General features: G+C 53.6%; 1 protein-coding gene across 1 annotated transcript in view; it reads left to right on the top strand.

Moving 5' to 3' along the window:
• Positions 1-19,593, top strand: part of HACD2 (3-hydroxyacyl-CoA dehydratase 2) — a 36,058-nt gene extending 16,465 nt beyond the window's left edge. The window contains exons 3-7 of the mRNA XM_038747266.1: positions 1,455-1,473; positions 8,825-8,913; positions 15,948-16,069; positions 16,683-16,861; positions 17,907-19,593. Of these exons, the coding sequence (XP_038603194.1) occupies positions 1,455-1,473; positions 8,825-8,913; positions 15,948-16,069; positions 16,683-16,861; positions 17,907-17,989 (492 nt within the window). The 3' untranslated portion in view covers positions 17,990-19,593. The remainder of the gene's footprint in view (positions 1-1,454; positions 1,474-8,824; positions 8,914-15,947; positions 16,070-16,682; positions 16,862-17,906) is intronic.
• Positions 19,594-20,627: the final 1,034 nt, after the last annotated feature.

Raw genomic sequence — 20,627 nt, 5'->3', positions numbered from 1 at the left:
CCTTCCCCACAACACCTGTATATATGTATATATGTTTGTACATATTTGTTACTCTACTTATTTATTTATTTATTTTACTTGTACATATCTATTCTATTTATTTTATTTTGTTAGTATGTTTGGTTTTGTTCTCTGTCTCCCCCTTTTAGACTGTGAGCCCACTGTTGGGTAGGGACTGTCTCTATATGTTGCCAATTTGTACTTCCCAAGCGCTTAGTACAGTGCTCTGCACACAGTAAGCGCTCAATAAATACGATTGATGATAAGATTGATGATAATAATAATGATGACATTTATTAAGCACTTACTATGTGCAAAGCACTGTTCTAAACACTGGGGAGATTACTAGGTGATCAGGTCGCCCCACGGGGGAGTTCACAGTCTTAATCCCCATTTTATAGATGAGGGAACCGAGGCCTAGAGAAGTTAAATGACTTGCCCAAAGTCACACAGCTGACAGTTGGCGGAGCGGGGATTTGAACCCATGACCTCTGACTCCAAAGCCCGGGCTCGTTCCACTGAGCCACGCTGCTTCCCTGTACTAAGTACCGGAGTAGATACAAGTTGGTCAGGTTGGGCACTGTCTCTGTCCTACGTAGGGCTCACGGTTTTGATCTCAAGGAAGCAGCGTGGCCTAGTGGTTAGAACCAGGGCCTGGGCATCACAAGGACCTGGATTATAATCCTGACTCTACCACTTATCTGCTGTGTGACGTTGGGCAAGTCTTCTCTATGCCTCAGTTATCTGTAAAATGGGGATTAAGACTATTAGCCCTATGTGGAACAGGGACTATGTCCAACCCGATTACATTATATCTACCCCAGCACTTAGTACAGTGCCTGGCACATTCATTCATTCAGTCGTATTTATTGAGCGCTTACTGTGTGCAGAGCACTGTACTAAGCACTTGGAAAGTGCAGTTCGGCAACAGATACAGGATAAGCAGCATGGTGTAGTGGATAGAGCACGGGCCTGGGAGTCAGAAGGTCATGGGTTCTAATCCCAGCTCTGCCACTTGTCTGCCGTGTGATGGGGATTGAGACTGAGCCCCACGTGGGACAGGAACTGTGTCCAACCTGATTTGCTTGTATCCACCCCAGCACTTAGTACAGTGCCTGGCACAAAGTAAGCGCTTAACAAATACCATAATTATAATAATAAGTATTATTATTAGTTAGCACTTAAATATTATTATTACTATTGATCCCCATTTAACAGATGAGGTAACTGAGGCACAGAGAAGTGAAGTGACTTTCCGGGTGTAGCCAGTGGCTGCTGCCTGGCCGCAGAGTGTCCGGCGAGGGTCAGGGAGCTCTTGGGCAGCAGCCCGAAGGCACAGAGGGGCACGGGTAGCTGCTGGGGTCCCATGTGTCGGTGCAGGCGGGCTGGTTCCAGGGGAGTGGTGGGGGCACCTCGCTCACAGCCTTTTTTCTCTGTTTCTCCCCCTCCTCTAGATTGCGCACTGTGCTGTGGGTAAGTGTGAACCTCTTTTTCTACGCTTTGTAGACAAGCAGGCTTAGGCTTTCAGGCAGGCCCCCAAGTCCCATCGAGGCCATGATGGCAGGTGGCCGGGGGTGGGGGCGGGGGCTGAGCCCCTGGTCCAGCAGACTCCACGAGCTGTCTCGTGGCCTGGAGTCAGGGGCTCTGGGGCGGCAGGCTGGGGACTCCGTAGGGCTGGAGGCCCTTTGTGCAGAAACGCTCTGGGCATGTTACTCCCCTCCTCAAAAATCTCCAGTGGCTACCAGTCAACCTACGCATCAGGCAAAAACTCCTCACTCTTAGCTTCAAGGCTGTCCATCACCTCGCCCCCTCCTACCTCACCTCCCTTCTTCCCTTCTGCAGCCCAGCCTGCACCCTCAGCTCCTCTGCCGCTAACCTCCTCACTGTGCCTCGTTCTCGCCTGTCCCACCGTCGACCCCTGGTCCACATCCTCCCCCTGGCCTGGAATGCCCTCTCTCCCCACATCTGCCAAGCTAGTTCTCTTCCTTCCTTCAAAGCCCTACTGAGAGCTCACCTCCTCCAGGAGGCCTTCCCAGACTGAGCTCCCTCCTTCCTCTTCCCCTCCTCCCCCTCCCCCCTGCCTTACCTCCTTCCCCTCCCCACAGCACCTATATATATGTATATATGTTTGTACATATTTATTACTCTATTTTACTTGTACATATTTATTCAATTTATTTTATTTTGTTAATATGTTTTGTTTTGTTGTCTGTCTCCCCCTTCTAGACTGTGAACCCGCTGTTGGGTAGGGACCGTCTCTATATGTTACCAACCTGTACTTCCCAAGCGCTTAGTACAGTGCTCTGCACACAGTAAGTGCTCAATAAATACGATTGAATGAATGAGGGTGGTGGGATGAGGGGCTCTGGGAGCGGCAAGGTAGGGGCATTGTGGATTTGGGGGTAGGGTGATGGGCTTGGGGGATTCTGGGAATGGTGGGCTGAAGCTTTGGGCAAAGAGCAGAAGTAGTGTGGTCTAGTGGATAGCACCCAGGCCTGGGAGTCAGAAGGACCTGGGTTCTAATCCCAGCTCTGCCATTTGTCTGCTGTGTGACCTTAGGCAAGTCATTTGACTTTATCCATGCCTGTTACCTCGTAAAATGGGGTGGAAGACTGGGAGCCCCATGTAGACTAAGTGCAATCTGAGTAACTTGACCAGAGGCCGCCCCATGCACGGCTCCCTGCTCCTCAAACCCCCCCCCCCCCCCCAGTGGTGGCCCTTACCCCTCTGCGTCAATCAGAAACCCTTTGCCATTGGCTTAAAAGCCCTCCGTCAGCTCGCCCCCTCACATAGCCCGCTGCTCTCCTGCTACGGCCCAGTTGGCGTGCAGCACTCCTCTAACGCCAACTTTCTCACCAATTCTCGCACCCTTCTGTCTCACTGCCAACCCCTTACTCCCTCTCCTTGGTTGGGCCAAGCCCGGTTATAATAATAATAGTAATAATAATGGCATTTATTATGCGCATACTATGTACCAAGCACTGTTCTAAGCACCGGGGTAGAGAAAAGGTAGTCAGGTTACCCCACGTGGGGCTTACAGTCTTAATCCCCATTTTACAGGTGAGGTGACTGAGTCACAGAAAAGTTAAGTGATTTGCCCAAAGTCACCCAGTTGATAAATGGCAGAGGCAGGATTAGAACCCATGACCTCTGACTCCCAAGCCTGTGCTGTTTCTACTAAGCCATTAAGCCACACTGCTTCTCTGCATAGACACCAATGGGCCACATGCAGTGCCCAGATGGCACAGGGGTGCAGAGATGGCAGGCCCAGGTCCCCTGGCGTATGCCCCCGGTATTTGGCAGCAGGGGGCAGTGCCAGGCTGAGATTAGTGTGGGCCCAGGAGCCAGGCTGAGCGCGCTGGAAGAATCAGGTGAGTTTGTGGGGGCGGGAGGTGTAGGTGGGGCCCGCCCCCCGTGTCCCCAAGGGAACGCAGCGCTGTGCTGGCTGTCAGCCGCCCCCGCTCCGGGCGCCACCCCCAGCCCCATTCCCCTCCACCCCACCAGCGCTTGGAGCCTGCGGCAGAAATATCGGGGAGCCCGTGTTCACCCTCGCCCCGAATTGGCCTTGACCACAAAGGCCTCCGTGGGGCCCTGCCAGCACCTGGTGGTCCCAACCCTCCCCTCCTTCTGGCCCCCAATCCCAGCCCGCCCATCCTCACAGTCAGTCAGACAATCACTGGTATCTGTTGAGTGCTTACTGTGTGCAGAGCGTTTTAACTGAGTCCTTGGGAGAGGACAGTACAACAGAATTGGTAGACACGTTCCCTGCCCACCACCATCTCATAGTCTCGAGTCTCAACCTGGCCATCATCCCAACCCCTTCCTTCCCCTTTGCCTCCCCTTCCTTTTCCCCCCCAGTCTCAGCCCTCCCCTCTTTCTTCCCCCTGCTCCCCTCCACCGACCCCTGCCCCTCCTCTTCTCCCCATCGACCCCCACCTCTGGAGAATCTTTGCTTCCCTCCCAAGTGCCTCAGGGACCAGGACGGTTTTCTTTCTGGGAAGGTCCCTTCCTCTCATCAACAGCGTCCATGGACAAATGTAGAATTTCTGTCGATGGTGTGACCAGGCGTTGGCAGTCTTGACTGAGTGCCCACTGGGCGCAACACACTGTACTGAGTGCTGGGAAGGTAGAATAGAAGTAGCAGGAACAATGCTAATATTTATATTGTGTCCACTGTACGCCGAGCACTGGCCTGAGCTCCCAAGGAAGAAAACAAACACGGTCCCTGGCCTGCACGGGGCCGCCAATCTTAGTGTGATAAAAGGTGACGAAACAGTAAAAACGGAAGAGACGAGCCTGAGGAGGAATCTAGGCTGGAGTCAGCGGTGCGTTGGGGCTGGAGGAGCGGCGTTCCTGGTGTTCCCAGCTCTCCCGTCCCAGTCCGATCACCACAGCACTCATGGCCAGGGCCTCCCCAGCATTCTGAGGAGGAGGAGAAGGAGGCCTTGCATGCAGCCGCTGTTTGAGCCAGCCTGGGGCAGGGTGTCCCAATCGGGGAGGGGAGACACGTCTCCCACCTGGATGGCTCACTCAGCTGCCAGCGAAGTCCTGTTCCCTGCCCACAAGGAGCTCATACCGTGACAGGGGACATGGAACATCTCCCCGTTGGCTTTGAAGCCATCCATCAGCTCACCCCCTCCTACCTCACCTCACTGCTCTCCTACTCCAGCCTACTTACTGTGCTTCCATCTCATCTGTTTCACCCCTGCGCGTACAAACTCCACACCTTCATATCCGACAGACCACCACTCTCCCCATCTTCAGAGCTGTACTAAAATATCATTATCATCATTGTCGTCAATGGTATTAACAATAATAATAATAATAATGGCATTTATTAAGCGTTTACTATGTGCAAACACTGTTCTAAGCACAGGGGAGGTTACACGGTGATCAGGTTGTCCCACAGGGGCTCACATTCTTCGTCCCCATTTTACAGATGAGGTAACTGAGGCACAGAAAAGTTAAGTGACTTACCCAAAGTCACACAGCTGACAGTTGGCAGAGCCGGGATTTGAACCTGTGACCTTTGACCCCAAAGCCTGGGCTCTTTCCACTGAGCCACACACAGTAAGCAGTGCAGTGCAAGCACTTGGCAGCTTCCTCTTTCTATAATTTATTTTAATGTCTGTCACCCTGGTTAGATTGCAAACTCCTTGAGGGCAGGGATTGTGTCAACTCTATTTTTTTCTGCTATCTCTTAAGTGCTTATTATGTAACAGGCACTGTACTAAGCGCAGGGGCAGATACAAGCTAATCAGATTGGATCCAGTCCCTGCCCCACATGGGGCTCACAGTGTTAACCCCATTTTAAGATGAAGTAACTGAGGTGAAGAGAAGTAAAGTGACTTGCCCAAGGTCACCCAGGAGACAAGTGGCAGAGCTGGGATTAGAACCCAGGTCCTTCTGACTCCCAGGCCTGGGCTCTGTCCAAGCACTTAGTACAGTGCTTGGTACACAGAGAAGCAGCGTGGCTCAATGGAAAGAGCACGGGCTTGGGAGTGAGGTTATGGGTTCAAATCCTGGCTCCACCAGTTGTCAGCTTTGTGACTTTGGGCAAGTCACTTAACTTCTCTGGGCCTCAGGTACCTCATCTGTAAAAAGGGGATGAAGACCGTGAGCCCCAGTGGGACAATCTTATCACCTTGTATCCACCCCAGCACTTAGAACAGTGCTTTGCACATAGTAAGTGCTTAACAAATGCCATCATTATTATTATTACACAGTAAGTGCTAAGTAAATACCATTGACTGATACCTGTGTGTTGCTATAGGTAATTGGTAGGCTGATAAAACTCAAACTGTTGGGAATTAATTGGGGGGGGCTTCTTGGAGGCCTTGAACAGGGCCAGGAGAAGGTCAGTAGGGTTAGAGAGGAAGGGTATTCCAGGCTGGGGGGAGTGAAGGTGTGGGAGGGTGGAGAGCAGGAGAAGGTGGGAAACAGCGTGACCTTATGGAAAAAGCTGGATATCAGGGGATCTCGGTTCTAATTCTTGCTTCACCACTTACTGGCTGTGTGACCTTGAGCAAATCACTTCCCTGTATCTCAGTTCCCTCATAAGCAAGATGGGAATTCATTTTCTTTCCTCCCTCTGACTTAGACTGTGAGCGTCATATGGGACCTCTGATCTTGTATCTACCCTAGTGCTTAGTACGGTGTTTGGCACATGGTGCTTTACAAATACTGCTATTACTAGAGCTTAGGAGAGTGAAGAGAGCAAGCTTGGGAGTAGTGGGTGAAGGGAGCCAGTGTGTGGCCAAATGGATGTAGCTCGGCTCTGGGAGTCAGAGTACCTGGGTTCTGATCCTGGTTCTGTTTCTGATTTGCTGTGTGACCTTGGACAAGTCACTTCACTTCTCTGTGTCTCAGTTACCTCATCTGCAAAAGTGTGACCTAGTGGATAGAGCACGGTCCTGGGAGTCATAAAGACCTGGGTTCTAATCCTGACTCCACCACTTCATTCATTCATTCAATCATATTAAGTGCTTACTCTATGCAGAACACTGCACTGAGTGCTTATGAAAGTACAATACAATGAATAGTGACATTCCCTTCCCACAACGAGCTCTCCTTAGACCAGTTACTTAACTTCTCTGTACCCCAGTTACCCCATCTGTAAAATGGGTATTAAGACTGAGCCCCAACGGTGACAGGGGCTGCATCCAACTCAATTACTTTGTATCTACCCCACCATTTAATATAGTGCCTGACAGTAAGTGCTTAACAAATACTGTAAAAAAAAAAAAGGAGGACAGAGAGTGGAGAGTCTGGGAGCCAGTGGTCTGGAGGGTCCACTCGATGTGGAGGGAGACGTGGTAGAGGAGCAGAGAGATATGTGGTGAGTGGAGTTTCCAGAAAGTGATGTGAATGACTCTGCAGGTGACTCTAGCCCCAAATTCTCTCCTTCTCCTCAATCGCACATCTCTGTCTACCAACTCTGTTGTATCGTCCTCTCCCAAGGGCTTAGTACAGTGCTCTGCACATAGTAGGCACTCAGCAAATCCCGAATGATTGATTGATCAATCTCTTCGTGCCTCCAGGGCAGTTCTGTGTGGTTGTCCTGCTGACACACCAAGCTCCACTTGTCCAAAATGGAGTCCTTCGTATTTCGTCTTTGCCTTCCTCTCAAAAATCCTGTCCTCCCCGCTAACTTTCCCAATGCTGTTGACAACACTACCATCCTCCCTGTCTCTCAAGCCCACACCCTGGCATTATCCTCGACTCATCTCTTTCAACCTGCATATTCAGTCAATCACCAAAGCCTGTCAATTCTTTCTTCACATTTTTAAAATCCTCCCCATCCAAACTGCTCCCACGTTGATCCGAGCTCGTCATATCCCATCTCCACTCAATTGCATCAGCCTCCTCATTGACCTCCCTGCCTCCAGCCTCTCCAATCAGTACTTCTGCTGCCCAGACCACTTTTCTAAAACTTCTTTTTGCATCCATCTCCCCACTCCTCAGAAACCTGCAGTGATTACCCATCCATCGCCACTTCAAATAGAAACTCCTCACCTTTGGCTTTAAGCCTCTTAATCAACTCTCCCTCCTACTTTTTCTGTCTCATCTCTCGCTATATCCCAGCTCACATGCTTTGCCCCTTTAATGCCAACCTACTCATTGTGCCTCTCTCACCATTGACACCTTGCTTGTGGCCTCTCCTTTACCTTCAACTCTCTCCCTCTCTCAATCTTCAAAGCCTTAGTTACTTCAGTTTTCTCCAAGAAGTCTTCCCGGAATCGTCTCTCATCGAGCCATCCTGTTTCTCCAGCTCCTGCCATTCACCTGAGTTCTTGGGTTGCCACCCTGCTCAGCACTCATGTATATGCTCTTTTTCTCTATTGCATCCCCCTGCCTGTAAATTATTTTAGTGTCTGCCTTCCCCCTGTTGGATTGTCAAGAGCAGGGATCATGTCTACTAACTCTGTTGTGCTCTCCCAAGTGTTCAATGCAGTGCTCTGGCCCGAGTACGTGTTCAATAAATGTTTGACTGATGGCTGATGCAGGCAGTAGTATGGAGAATGGATTGGAGGGAGAGGGAGAGGCCGGAGGCAGGGAGGCCAGCTAGGAGGCCATTTCATTTCTGTCCCTTCCTGTGGCGTTTGTGTTTAGGGCCAATGCCAACTACCATCTCTGCACTCTCACCTGACAGTGCCAACTCCCATTGGTGCTGTCCCCTCCTCGTCTTTACCGATCTATAATAATGATGGTATTTGCTAAGCGCTTACTATGCGCCTATAATAATGATGGTATTTGTTAAGCGCTTACTATGCGCGAAGCACTGTTCTAAGTGCTGAGGTAAGATACAAGGTAATCAGGTTGTCCCACGTGGGGCTCACAGTCTTAATCCCCATTTTACAGATGAGGTAACTGAGGCACAGAGAAGGGAAGTGACTTGCCCAAAGTCACACAACTGACAAGTGGCGAAGGTGGGGTAAGAACCCACGACCTCTGACTCCCAAGCCCGTGCTCTTTAATAATAATAATGGTATTTATTAAGCGCTTACTATGTGCAAAGCACTGTTCTAAGTGCTAAACCATGCTGCTTCTCTACCCCCTTCCCACCTTTGAGTCCCCAGGAATTTCCGAGTTCCCCTTTGAGCAGGTATCCTCGTGGGCACAGCCCGGCTGAGAGAGGGAGTCTGTGGGGCCGGCCAGCGGGGTCACCGTACACTGTGAGCCAGCTGTTGGGTAGGGACCGTCTCTATATATTGCCAACTTGTACTTGCTAAGTGCTTAGTACAGTGCTCTGCACACAGTAAGCACTCAATAAATACGATTGAATGAATGAATGAATGAATCTCAACGGTTTCTCGTTCCCCAGGGATCGTCCCCTCTTCGGTGGTACTGACATCCTTCCAGGTGATGTCCAGGGTGTTCCTGACCTGGGCAGTGACTCATAGTGTCAAGGAGGTGAGTGCTAGGCCACCGCTGGGCCAGGGGCCAATTCAGTCCATCTCTCCTGTCCCCCCCTCATCCTGCCCACCAGCCACTCGCTGCTGAGGCAGCGACCCCTTTGAAAGTGGCGGCAGTGTGACTGGGAGGTCCCTGTTCTTGTGGACTGGGTGGACCCAGGGTCCTGGTTCTAGTGTACCAGGCTGGGTGGCTGGGTCCTGGTTTGGGGTGGACTGGGCTGGAGCACTTAGGGTCTCCAGTCTAGTGGATGGGACCGGATCCTGGGGTCCTGGTTCTGCACTGTGTGGCCAAAAGGACTCGGAAGGGAATTGTCCTTGCCTCTCATAGCCGGAATCTACCTCTCCACCCAGCCCCCACCACGGCCATCCACAAGGGTCCAGCGACTCAAGCGTCCCCCTTCCCCCACTCATTCCCCTTCTCCCATCCCCCCTTGTCCCTGTTCCTCCTTCCCCACCCCCTCCAATTCCCATTCCCCCTTCCCCTCATCCCCCGTCTTGTTCCTTCATTCCTGCTTTCTCTTGTGTTATCCACATCCCCCTCCTGGGATGAAGAGACTTGGTTTTACATATGAAAGCACTTAGGTAAAAGTATTCCACTTTAATCAGCCCCATGACATTCCCTGACACAAATCTTTCTTCCTTCACTTCAGCTCTATTGTCACGTAGGGTTTTCAGAGTTCATCAGGACTCATTTCAGGGCCTGCCTAGGAGGAGAACAAGTAAAACCCGCCCGGAACGCTGTACGGGATCGGACTGCTCTCCCTGGAACACCGCCCCGTCTTCCCGCAACCTCCTCGCTGGCCGGAGTGGGCTGCCATGGCCTCTCCCCTCGGGGAGGGTGAGGGTGTGCAGTGCATGCTTGTGCCCAGCATGTACGTCTGTGGGTGCGCCCATGTGCCTGTGTGTGAGGGGCAGGGGGCAAGCCTTGGGGTCAGGTCCTGCCGTTGCCCCAGGCAGTGGGATGAAGAGGGGGCAGGCCGTCTCCTTCCCTTCGCTCCCCCAAGCCTCCCGGGAGGCTGTGGTCCCAGCCAGGGGAGGGGCCTGCCCGCCCTGCCCCCTGACTGCGTGGTCCCTCCACCCTCCTTGTCCAACACGGGGATCCAAGCTTACACCCAGGTCCCGTGGGTTTCCCTTTGCTGGGTTGACTTGGCTCCAGTCTGTTGATTGATGAGTAGGACTGATCGAGTGCTGGCTCTGTGCAGAGCACTGTGCTGAACAGTGCAAGAGAGTCAGTAGACACGATTTCTGCTCTCGAGGAGTTGAGAGTCAGTGGACTGTAGACTTCCTTCTGGGCCAGAGCCCAGGCTACTACTGCACCCTTCCCAGTGCCCACCATCACTGTTGTCATCATCAGTGGTATTATTGAGTGCTTACCATGTGCAGAACACTCTACTCAGTAATTGGGAGATACAGAGACTGTAGACCCCCATCCCACCCCCGTCATTCCCAGGGCAGGACAACAGACCCCAGGAGGCCCCATTGAGGCCGTTCCCACTCGCTCTCCTGCCAATGTCCCAGAAACCCACCCTGCCGCCCCTTGCTTGGGTTCTGGAGTGAGTTTCTTGCCTCCCGCAGCGAGTCAGCTAGTTTTGCTGCACTGCAAACTCAGAACACCCAGTGGATTTAAGGAGAAGCACACCCCAGCCCCCTGATCCTGCTCTGACAGATGCAGCCCTAGCCAGGGTTGGTTGGCACCAGGGAAGGGCTGGAGCGGAGGGTCTCTGTGGGCAGCTCCCCCAGCTCAGCCTCCCTCTCTGTCGCCCCTCGGCCAAGCTGAGATCCGGGGCCCTGGAAGAAGCAGGGCAGAGGTGCTGGATTCTCTGTCAGCTCCTGACCGGGGCCCCAGGCCACCTGGAGGGAGGGATGATCAGCTGACCGGGACTGTGCAGGCAGGGCCAAGCTGATCTCCCCTCCTTGCTTCCCGGGAGTCAACGTAGGGCCACAGCATGTCTACTAGGTATTGTCCTCCCCCAAGCGCTCAGCACAGTGGACTGGAAGGTCCTTGAGGGCAGGGATTGTGTCTTCTAACTCCTTGGTCCTCCCATGCTCTGGAGGTGGACTTTCCGCAAGCATCCTTGCCTCATCAGACTGTCAGCTCCCAGAGGGTAGGGAGCATGTTCTTTGCTACTGCTCCACCCTCCCCAGTGCCCTCATTATCATCATCATCAGTGGTATTTACTGAGTGCTTGCTATGTGCAGAGCACTCTACCCAGCGCCTGGGAGAGATGGAGCAGCAGCGTGGCTTAGTGGATGGAGCAATGGCCTGGGAGTCAGAAGGTCACGGGTTCTAATCCCAGCTCCTCCACATGCCTACTGTGTGACCTTGGGCAAGTCATTTCACTTCTCTAGGCCTCAGTAAAAAGGGCTTTAGAGTTTGAGCCCAATATGGGTCATGGTCTGTGTCCAACCTGACTGCTTTGTATGTACCCCAGTGCTTAGAACAGTGCCTGGCACATAGCACTGGACAAGTACCATAATTATTATTATTACAGTACGGTAAAACTAAGTTGATAGATGCATTTCCTGTCCATAGCGAGCTTGCAGTCTACATGTGCAAAACACCCAGTACAGGACTCTGTGCTTAGTAAATAGCACAGCGTAACTGACTGAAAAGGCCCCATCCCTGGCTCTCACGGGGAGTGGGGAGGCAGGTCTGGACCAAGTCTGTTTGGGTCAACTAACATCCTGAATAGTGAAGCCAACTTCACTGTTTGAAGATGGGGAGACCAGTGGACCACTGTAGAAGGGGAGGGAGTTTCAGGAAGGAGGGCAGGCGGGCAGGAGCAAGAAGTCAGTGGTGAGAGAAATGAGAATAAGGCCTCTTGAGAAGCAACACGGCCTAGTGGATGGAGCCTGGGCCTGGGAGCCAGAAGACCTGAGTTCTAGCCCTGGCTCTAACACATCTGCTGTATGATCTTGGACACGTCATTTCACTTCTCTGTGCCTCAGTTCACTCATCTGCAAAATGGGGATTAAATACCCCTTCTCCCGATGATCCCTCATGGTGCTTAACAAACACCACTTCTTATTAATGAGTAGGTTGGCTTTGGAGGAGCTTAGCATGTGAGCTGGGGTGTAGAGGGGCGAGAATAGTGGGGAGAGGAGCAAGAACCTTTAAATCTAGCAGACCAGCATTTCTGTTTGATGGAGAGGGGCATGGAAAAAAAACCATTGAAGGTCTCTGAGAGGTGAAGAGGCGTGCCCAGAAAGAAATGTCATAGAAAAAAGAGCCAGGCAATGGAGTGAAGTATGGACTGGAGAGGGGAGAGGCAGGGAGGTCGGTGAGGAGGCTGATGCAGGAGTTGAGACAGGATATGGCAGTTGCTTGGCCAGCATGGTGGCAGTTTGAAAGGAGAGGAAAGGGCAGATTCTAGAGATGTTGAGAAGATAGAACTGGTAGGATTTGGTTACAGGCTGAATATGTGGATTGAAGGAGAGAGATGAGTTGAGGAATGATCAATTGGAGGTATTTATTGAGTGCTTACTCTGGGCAGAGCACTGCAGTAAGCCCTTGGGAGAGAGAACATTGTATTAGAGTTGGTAACAGAGAAGATACTGCCAAAGTTGGGGACCTGTGAGATGGGAAGGATGGTGGTCTGTCTTCGGTGATGGGAAAGTCGAGGGAGGATAGGGTTAAATGGAGTTCTATTTGGGACTTGTTAAGTTTGAAGTGTGGTGGTAGAGGAAGAGATGTCCTGAAGGCAGGTGGAAATGTGAGACTGCAGAGTGGGAGAGAGGTTAGGGCTGGAGAGGCAGATTTGATAGAGATGGAAATTGAAGCCGTGGGAGCCTGGCCTTAGTTCTGTCAGCTGACCTTTTCCGGGGCAGCTTTGACCAACATGCATGCGGGGGTGCTCTCTGGCAGAGGTGGGCATTCGTGGCCAGGACTGGTTTCATCCACACCCTAGGCAGTGTAGTCAGGGTCTGTGGCCAGAAGGTGGCCCCCTCCTCCTGGGTAGGCCAAGACCTGGGTACCGCAGGTGAGCCTTTTGGGGGTGACGGGGCTACCCGCCCCCCCATTTGGATTTATGGAGGGTTAAAAGAGGGTCGAGCCTAGTACCGGTCAGGAGCAGGTGGGAATTGACGGGGAAGGCAGTCAGTGTGCTATCAGTGATGCCCAGCTACTCTGGTCTATTTCTGCCATTCTCTACCACATTCCTGCATCAGATCTGGGCTTCTCAGTCCTGCCCCAGCCCGGTTCCAGCCCTGCCTGGTCCAGCCCATCCCCAGCATGATCCATCCCAAACCAGTGGTTTCCAAGGCATAGGCAGGCCTCCTGTGCTCCGGTGACCATCCCGGCTGGCAGAAAGGCCAAGGAAGCAGGCAGTGCTTGTGCTGGCATTTCAAATTGGGATGGGACTTTGGGATTTGGGAGTGCTCTGGGCTCCTGACCATCTATCCCATGGCCTTCTGGCCCTGGGCACCGTGTCCCAGCAGCTAAAGGAAGCCCACGGAATGCTGAGGAGCCGGGAGAAGGTGGGGAATTTGGTTTTTGAATAATCCGTGTGAAACAGGTAGTGCTGGCCTGTTGCCATGGCAACCTAAGTTTTCCCTCATCAGCCTTAAGTGGAGGTGGGCAGCCTAGACCCAGGCTCAACCTGCAGACCCTGTGTCAACCCATGCCCGCCCACCACTTGTCCCATCACCACCACCCTAGTGGCGTCATGTGATCTTACCAGTCTGAGCACGTCTGGCCGCTCGACTGTCCTCCTGGGGAGATCAGCTGTGCCCCCTCCCCGCTTCTGCCCATTCTGTTCCTTCCGGTCCTGGACCCCGCCGAATGAGGTGGGGGCTACCATTTCTCTAGGAGTCTCTGCCCTCTCCCACGGGACCTTCAGGCCAATCCCTAATGCCTTAGGACTGGCACTGCTGCAGGCCCCACTGGGGGTGGGGGGACCTCAGCGGGCTTCTGCCAGTAGTTGCCCTGCTGGATGCAACGCGCTGTGCCAGGTGCTCAGGCCGCCCTCTGGCATGAAAAGCAAACCTGGGTCTTTTTTCCATTTCTGGATACACGTGAGGGATTTCGTGAGCCACCCACCAGCTGCCGCCCCCACGTCAGCTCAGAGCAAGAGCGGGTTGGGGAGGGGGGTACGGAACATTTCTGGGGGTGGGCAGGGACCGAAGGCCCACAGCTATCCTTCATCTGGGGATAAGGAGTCTCCGCACCCACACCCCCCAACCCCTGAGCCCCTGGCAGCCCCACTGTGACCTGGGACCATTTCTCCTCCTCCCTCTGCAGCAGGACTCGCTACTCTAGAAACCACCAGGAGGCCTTGGAGACAGTGAAGGGCGTCCACCCCACAACGGGGCCGGGACACCATCATGGAGGCTGGGGAGGGTCCAGGAGAGGCCCAGCCCCTGTCCACAGGGGCCATCTTAGGACATGGATGTTTTTGTCTCTCTGGCTGGCATCAATGGGCACCGGGGAAAGCTGTGCAGAGGGAAGTGCAGGGCAAGGTGGCTGAGCCCGACCTAGCAGGGTCATGAGGGGTCATGGAACCCTCACCGGACTCCACCCCGGGCGGGGGAGACCCACAGCCTCCTCGCTTCTGAAGGAGCTTGAGAGCATGTGGGAAGCTCCTTGTCAGAGCGATGGAGATGTGCGGTGGCGGGCTGGCGGGGAGCTGCCTGGGGGCGGACCTCAGTGGGGAGAGCGCAGGAGGCTCAGCCCTGAACTCATGTCCCTGGGCCCAAGGCATCAGAGCCCAGGCCCTTGCTGGGGTAGCCAATGACCTGGGGGAGTGGTGGTGGGGCAGAGCTGAGAACAGAGCCCACTGCCCACCATGTCCTCCCACTCCAGGGGAGAAAGTCTGGGGCCCAGTCAGGCAGTCTGGGCTGTCCTCGCAAATTTACCTCCCGCTGCTGACCCTGCGGCTGGGCCATCGGACCCCATCGAGCCCACAGTGGCACAGCTGATGGGCCCCCAGTGGAGAGGGAGGCAGGCCGGCAGCTGACGGGCGTGGTGCTTGGCCAGAACCCAGCACCCACCCAAGTGCCCCAGGACCAGGCTTCAATCAATCAGTGATACTTAATGAGCATTTACTGCGTGCAGAGTACTGAGCTAAGTGCTTGGGAGAGTACAATAAAACAGAGTTGGAAGATATATTCTCTGCCAACAACAAGCTTTCAGTCTGTTGAGGTAATCAGACATTGATGTAAATTATGAGCATAAGTCTGCTGGGGGTGGTGGGGGTATCAAGGTCTTAAAGGGGACAGATCCAAGTGCAAGGGAGACACAGAAGGGAGAGAAAGTAGTGGAAAAGAAGGCTTAATTCAGGAAGGCCACAAGGAGGAGATGTGATTTTAGTAAGACTTTGAAGAAGGGGAAATCAATCCACTGAAGACATTTATTGAGTCTTTACTGTGTGCAGAGCACTGTATGAAGTGCTTGGAAAAGTACAGTGCAATAGGGCTGGTGAACACCATCGCTGTCCATCAGCAGCTTACAGTTTAGAGGGATGCTTGAGCACCCCCAGGACCATGTTCTAGTGTGTGTCTTGCCTGGCCTGGGAAACTAGGGCATTGTCTGCTACCCACCCGCACATGGCTCCTGGGCGGTGGAGCTAGGTAGGACTGGGCCAGGCAGACTGAACTTTCATATCGGGCCAAGACCAGGCAGCCCCTTACCTCCAGCCATCATTGCTGCCAAGGACTCAGCCAACCTGGTGTATGTGGAGGCTCCTGTCTCTGCTATTGCGTGCTTGCTCCTGAATGACCTGGTGACCAGCAGCTGCGTCCCGTAACAAACCTGTGCTTGCCAGAGACCTACCAGGGCAGCTCTGTGTCCCATAACACCCCACATCTTACCAGTTAGAGACTAGCTCAGTCAGCCCTGCATCCTATAGTGCCCCCCATGCCTGCTAGAAACTAGCCCAATCAGCCCTTTGCCCGTAACACCCCCCCCCCAGCACTAGCTAGAGTCCAGCACAGTCAGCTCTGTGCCCCGTAACTTTTCCCCAACCTCGTTCCTGTTAGAGCTCGGCCCGATCAGCCCTGAACCCCCTAACACCCCTGGTGCCCTTCCTGCAACAGGTGCAGAGCGAAGGCAGCGTGCTCCTGTTCGTCGTGGCCTGGACAATCACGGAAATCATCCGCTACTCGTTTTACACCTTCAGTCTTTTGGACCATCTTCCGTACCTCATCAAGTGGACCAGGTGATGCCCAGGGGCAGGAGGGCACCAGGGAAGGCTGGACCTCCACAGCCAGGGGGAAGGTTCCAAGCTGATCGGGCCCAGAAAGGCCTGGGGTAGCCCAGATCCAGGCTAGCTAATCCAGCCTTTTGACAGCCTTGCTTATCTGCCTTGCTAGTGGTGGTGGGAAGAAGGTGCCTGCCCCCCACATCCTCTGCACCCCTGTGCTCCCAACCCTCAGCTTCCCTGGGCCCCACTCTCCTAGTCACCCTGTTCCTGGAGCACAGGGTTTCTAGGGGTAGGTCACGCTTTTCTATTGTACTCTCCCAAGTAGCTAGTACAGTGTCCTGCGCATGACAAGTGCACAATAAATACGCTTATGGGAGGTAGGGGGAGAACTGAGTTTGACCCTTCTGGCAGGGTCAGCAGGTGGGTGGGGTCAGGCTGCTGGGATTCAGGGAGACACAGCCCAATGAGCCTGACCCAAACGTATCCCCCCACAAATTCCCCCAGGCTCCAGTGCCATTGCAGTGGTGTGAGCGGGAGGGGTATGTGTTCCCTGGGTGGTTCTGGGCACAGCCTCAGTGTTTCTGTGGTCCCTTGTCCCCACTGACCCCATCGATGGCTGTTGTTGCAGGTACACACTGTTCATTGCTCTCTACCCCATGGGTGTGACCGGGGAGCTGCTGACCATCTATGCCGCACTGCCTTTCGTCCGCCGGGCCGGCCTCTACTCCGTCAGCTTGCCCAACAAGTACAACTTCTCCTTCGACTACCACGCCTTCCTCATCCTGGTCATGCTCTCCTACATTCCACGTGAGTAGTACCTGCACAGCGGGATTTTGTCAGCGCCCCTCGGGGCCAGGAGATCCCCACGGAAGACCACCCTCACTTGCTTTTTTTTAAAAATTTTTATTTTTTTAAATGGTATTTGTTAAGCACTTACTGCGTCTTACTATAGTACAGACACTGTACTAAGCATTGGGGTAGATAGAAGCTAATCCGGTTGGACGTGGTTCGTGATCTACGTGGGGCTCACAGTCTTATTGCCCATTTTATAGATGAGGTAACTGAGGCCCAGAGAAATGAAGTGACAGTCCCAAGGTCACACAGCACAAGTGGTGGAGCCGGGATTAGAAGCCAGGTCCTTCTGACTCCCAGGCCCCGGGCTCTATCCACTAGGCCATGCTGCTTCTTTCTGCTTGCTTGGCGGGATCCACAAGGTCTGCTGGCTGTCGTAGGAGAGACCCTGCCCTCAGACGTAGCTTTGAGCAGCGGGGGCAAGAGCAGCCGAGGGCCTCCTGCTAGCCATTAGGATTAGTGACTGCTCTGCTGTCCTACTCTGTCCTTCCTTCGCCCCAGCCCCCAGTCCTCTGGGGTCCCCTCCCCTGCTGGTGCTGGGCCCCTTGACATCAAGGGTCCCAGGAGGGCTGTGTGTTAACAGCCAGAGGTTTATTGGCATGGGAACCTCTGGGTAGAGAGGCATGGGTAGAGAGGCATGGCATGGATAGGGAAGCAGCATGGCTCAGTGGAAAGAACACGGGCTTTGGAGTCAGAGGTCATGGGTTCAAATCCTGGCTCCGCCACTTGTCAGCTGACTTCGGGCAAGTCACTTAACTTTTCTGTGCCTCAGTTACCTCATCTGTAAACTGAGGATTAAGACTGTGAACCCCACATGGGACAACCTGATCACTTTGTAACCTCCCCAGTGCTTTGAACAGTGCTTGGCACATAGTAAGCGCTTAATAAATGCCATTATTATTATTATTGTTATTGTTATTATTATTCTGGGGCTGGGCCACGAGTCTGTGCCATAAGGCCACTGACCTGCTAATCCCTCCTCCCCTCCTTGACCCCGCAGTGTTTCCCCAGCTCTATTTCCACATGTTGCGCCAGCGACGGAAGCTCCTCGCCCACCCTGAGGGGCCCAAGAAGTCTGAGTGACTCCAGCCTCGTCCCATTCCCCCGGCCCCACTGTGTCCCAATAGCCTGAGCCTGGGGCTGCTGATTGTCGACAAGCCATCCTTCATCCTCACCGGGACCTGCCGGGCCACGGCTGGCGACTGCGCAACCCCGGGCTGTCGGCCCAGCGTCCTGGGCTGACCCATGACTCTGCACCAGGGGCAGGGGGCCGGAGCCCGCGGCCTGTCCCTTCCTGGGGAGCCCAGTTGATGGAGGTCCTCGTTCCCACCATTGGAGAGCAGCTGTCCAGGCCCCGAGCTGATCAGGGGTGGAAGGTGAGAGGCCGGATCTTATATCCTGTCCCTCCCTGGGATCGTGGTCAATAAAGGTCATCGTCACCACCGCCAGAGATCAGCTATCTGAGCACCGGGGCTACCGGTGGTGGGAGAGCACCAGCTGCTGGACAGGGCCTGTCAGCCATCCCCAACCACCAATTGGGTACAGAGCGAGAACCTTCAGCACTGGCAGAGCTTGGTACTTGGTGCTCGAGAGAGCGCACAAGAGGCCGAAGACACAATCTCTGCCCTGGACAAGTTTGGGGCTTCCAGTCCAACTGTGGCCACTTCATGGCCCGGACGTTCACCCTCAGATGGGCCCTACCCTCCTCTCCCAGAGGGCCTGAGGAGATGAGGCTGGTGCCAGGTATGGCATTGGTGAGGTGGGGGATGGCGGGCTTGGGGTGGCCTTTCTAGGTCCTGCCGAGCCCCTGCAGCATGGATCTGATGGGGAAACGGCATCAGGCAGGGCTGGGGAAAGGGGCAGAAGCATGAGCTGGTGGTCCCCTTAATGGTTCGGTTTGGGGGCACCCCCCCCCCATCCCCAGAGAAGCAGTGGGCAGGGCGGGGTCATTTGGTTTGGGCACGAGTGAGAGAGCGGCCACAAATTTGGGGGAGCAGATGGCCTTTGGTGATGGGAGTGGGCTCCACCACCACTTGCCCCATCCTCAAAGCCCTCCTGAAATCCCACCGCCTCCAGGAGGCCTTCCATGACTAATCTCACATCTCCTCATCCCAACTACTACTTAAATACCTTGACGTCACCCAAGCGCTTGGGCAGTTGTGCAAGCCCACACATATTTCGCAGTACACTTTATTGCGTCCCTATCCGTATCCCCTGCTAGGCTGTATGCTCCTTGAGGGCTGAGATCTTGTCTAGTAACTGTTGCACTCTCCCAAGCACTTACGCACGCAATATGTGATCAGTAAATACCACTAATTAATTAATTGATTGAATGATGCCCATTAGCAGAAATATGATGTAGTAAGCCTTTGGAAGAGTATAGCAAAAGCACGAGCCATGTTCCCTAGCTACAGGGAGCTTCCACAGTAATGGGGAAGTGGACTGCCAATCTGGTGTGGAGACAGGACACACACACACACAACACACAACACACACTGTCTCTCTCTCTGCTGGGGGCAGGACAGCAGGAGGAAAAGGAGACACAGTCCCTACCCTTGGGGGCTTTCCACTTTAACACTTGGCCTGGCATAGTCAGTAAAAGTGATACTGTGTTCTTTCAAATCACCTTTGTATTTTTTTTTTCTGTGAATAAACTTGTAGCTTTAGGTCTGGATTCCCTTAGCTGATCTGAGCTTAATGTGTTTTTGTATGATGGGTGTTTTCCCCCATGGAGTTGGGGTAAGCTACGTGAAACTGAAGCCACATGAAGCATTTTCTGCTCTGAAAATGAAAATGAACTTAAATCCAACGGAGCATCAAGATCAGGCCGTGAGCATGATCACCTTGGATCATCCCCAGCCCACCCAGCTCAAGACTCTACACCCCCGGAATCAGGGTGCCAGGAGGAACCGGGTACCAGTCACCTTTTCAGACGCCCACATTCAGGATGAGAAATTTTCCATCCAACGTCCCTAACTCTCCCAAGTCACCAAGCCCAGACCATCCCACACTCCTGACTCTCTCCTTAACATTGCTGACTCTCATTCATTCATTGTCATAGTTATTGATCGCTTACTGTGTGCAGAGCACTGTACTAAGTGCTTGGAAAGTACAGTTTGGCAACAGAGACAATCCCTACCCAACAGTGGGCTCACAGTCTAGAAGGGGGGAGACAGACAACAAAACAAGTAGGCAGGCGTCAATACATATAAACAGAATTATAGCTCTCCCCCAGTGACCCAGCATAGATTGTCCAACACCCCTGACTCTCCCCTCTCCATCCCTGACCCTCACCCGGGACCCAACACAGACCACCCATGACCCCTGATTCTCCCCTCTGTCCCCGACTCTCCCCGCTCTGTCCCTTTCTCTCCCTAGTCACCCAAAATGGACCATTCAATCAATCAATCAATCGTATTTATTGAGCGCTTACTATGTGCAGAGCACTGTACTAAGCGCTTGGGAAGTACAAATTGGCAACACATAGAGACAGTCCCTACCCAACAGTGGGCTCACAGTCTAAAAGACTTCAACACTTCTGACTCTCCCCCAGAGACCCAGCACCGACCATCCAACACCCCTAACTCCCTTCTCCAACCCTGACTGACACCCCGTGACCTTCCACCACACCTGACTGTCCTCTCGTGATCCAACGTGGACCTTTCAGCACCTCTTACTATCCCTCTATTGATTAGTGTGGACCTCCTAGCCCCCCTGACTG

This window comes from Tachyglossus aculeatus, chromosome 1 (genome assembly GCF_015852505.1).
Source record: "Tachyglossus aculeatus isolate mTacAcu1 chromosome 1, mTacAcu1.pri, whole genome shotgun sequence".
NCBI classification, from domain to species: Eukaryota; Metazoa; Chordata; class Mammalia; order Monotremata; family Tachyglossidae; genus Tachyglossus; species Tachyglossus aculeatus.
Note: the sequence above shows the minus strand (reverse complement) of the source record. Positions and strands in the feature narration are given on the sequence as shown.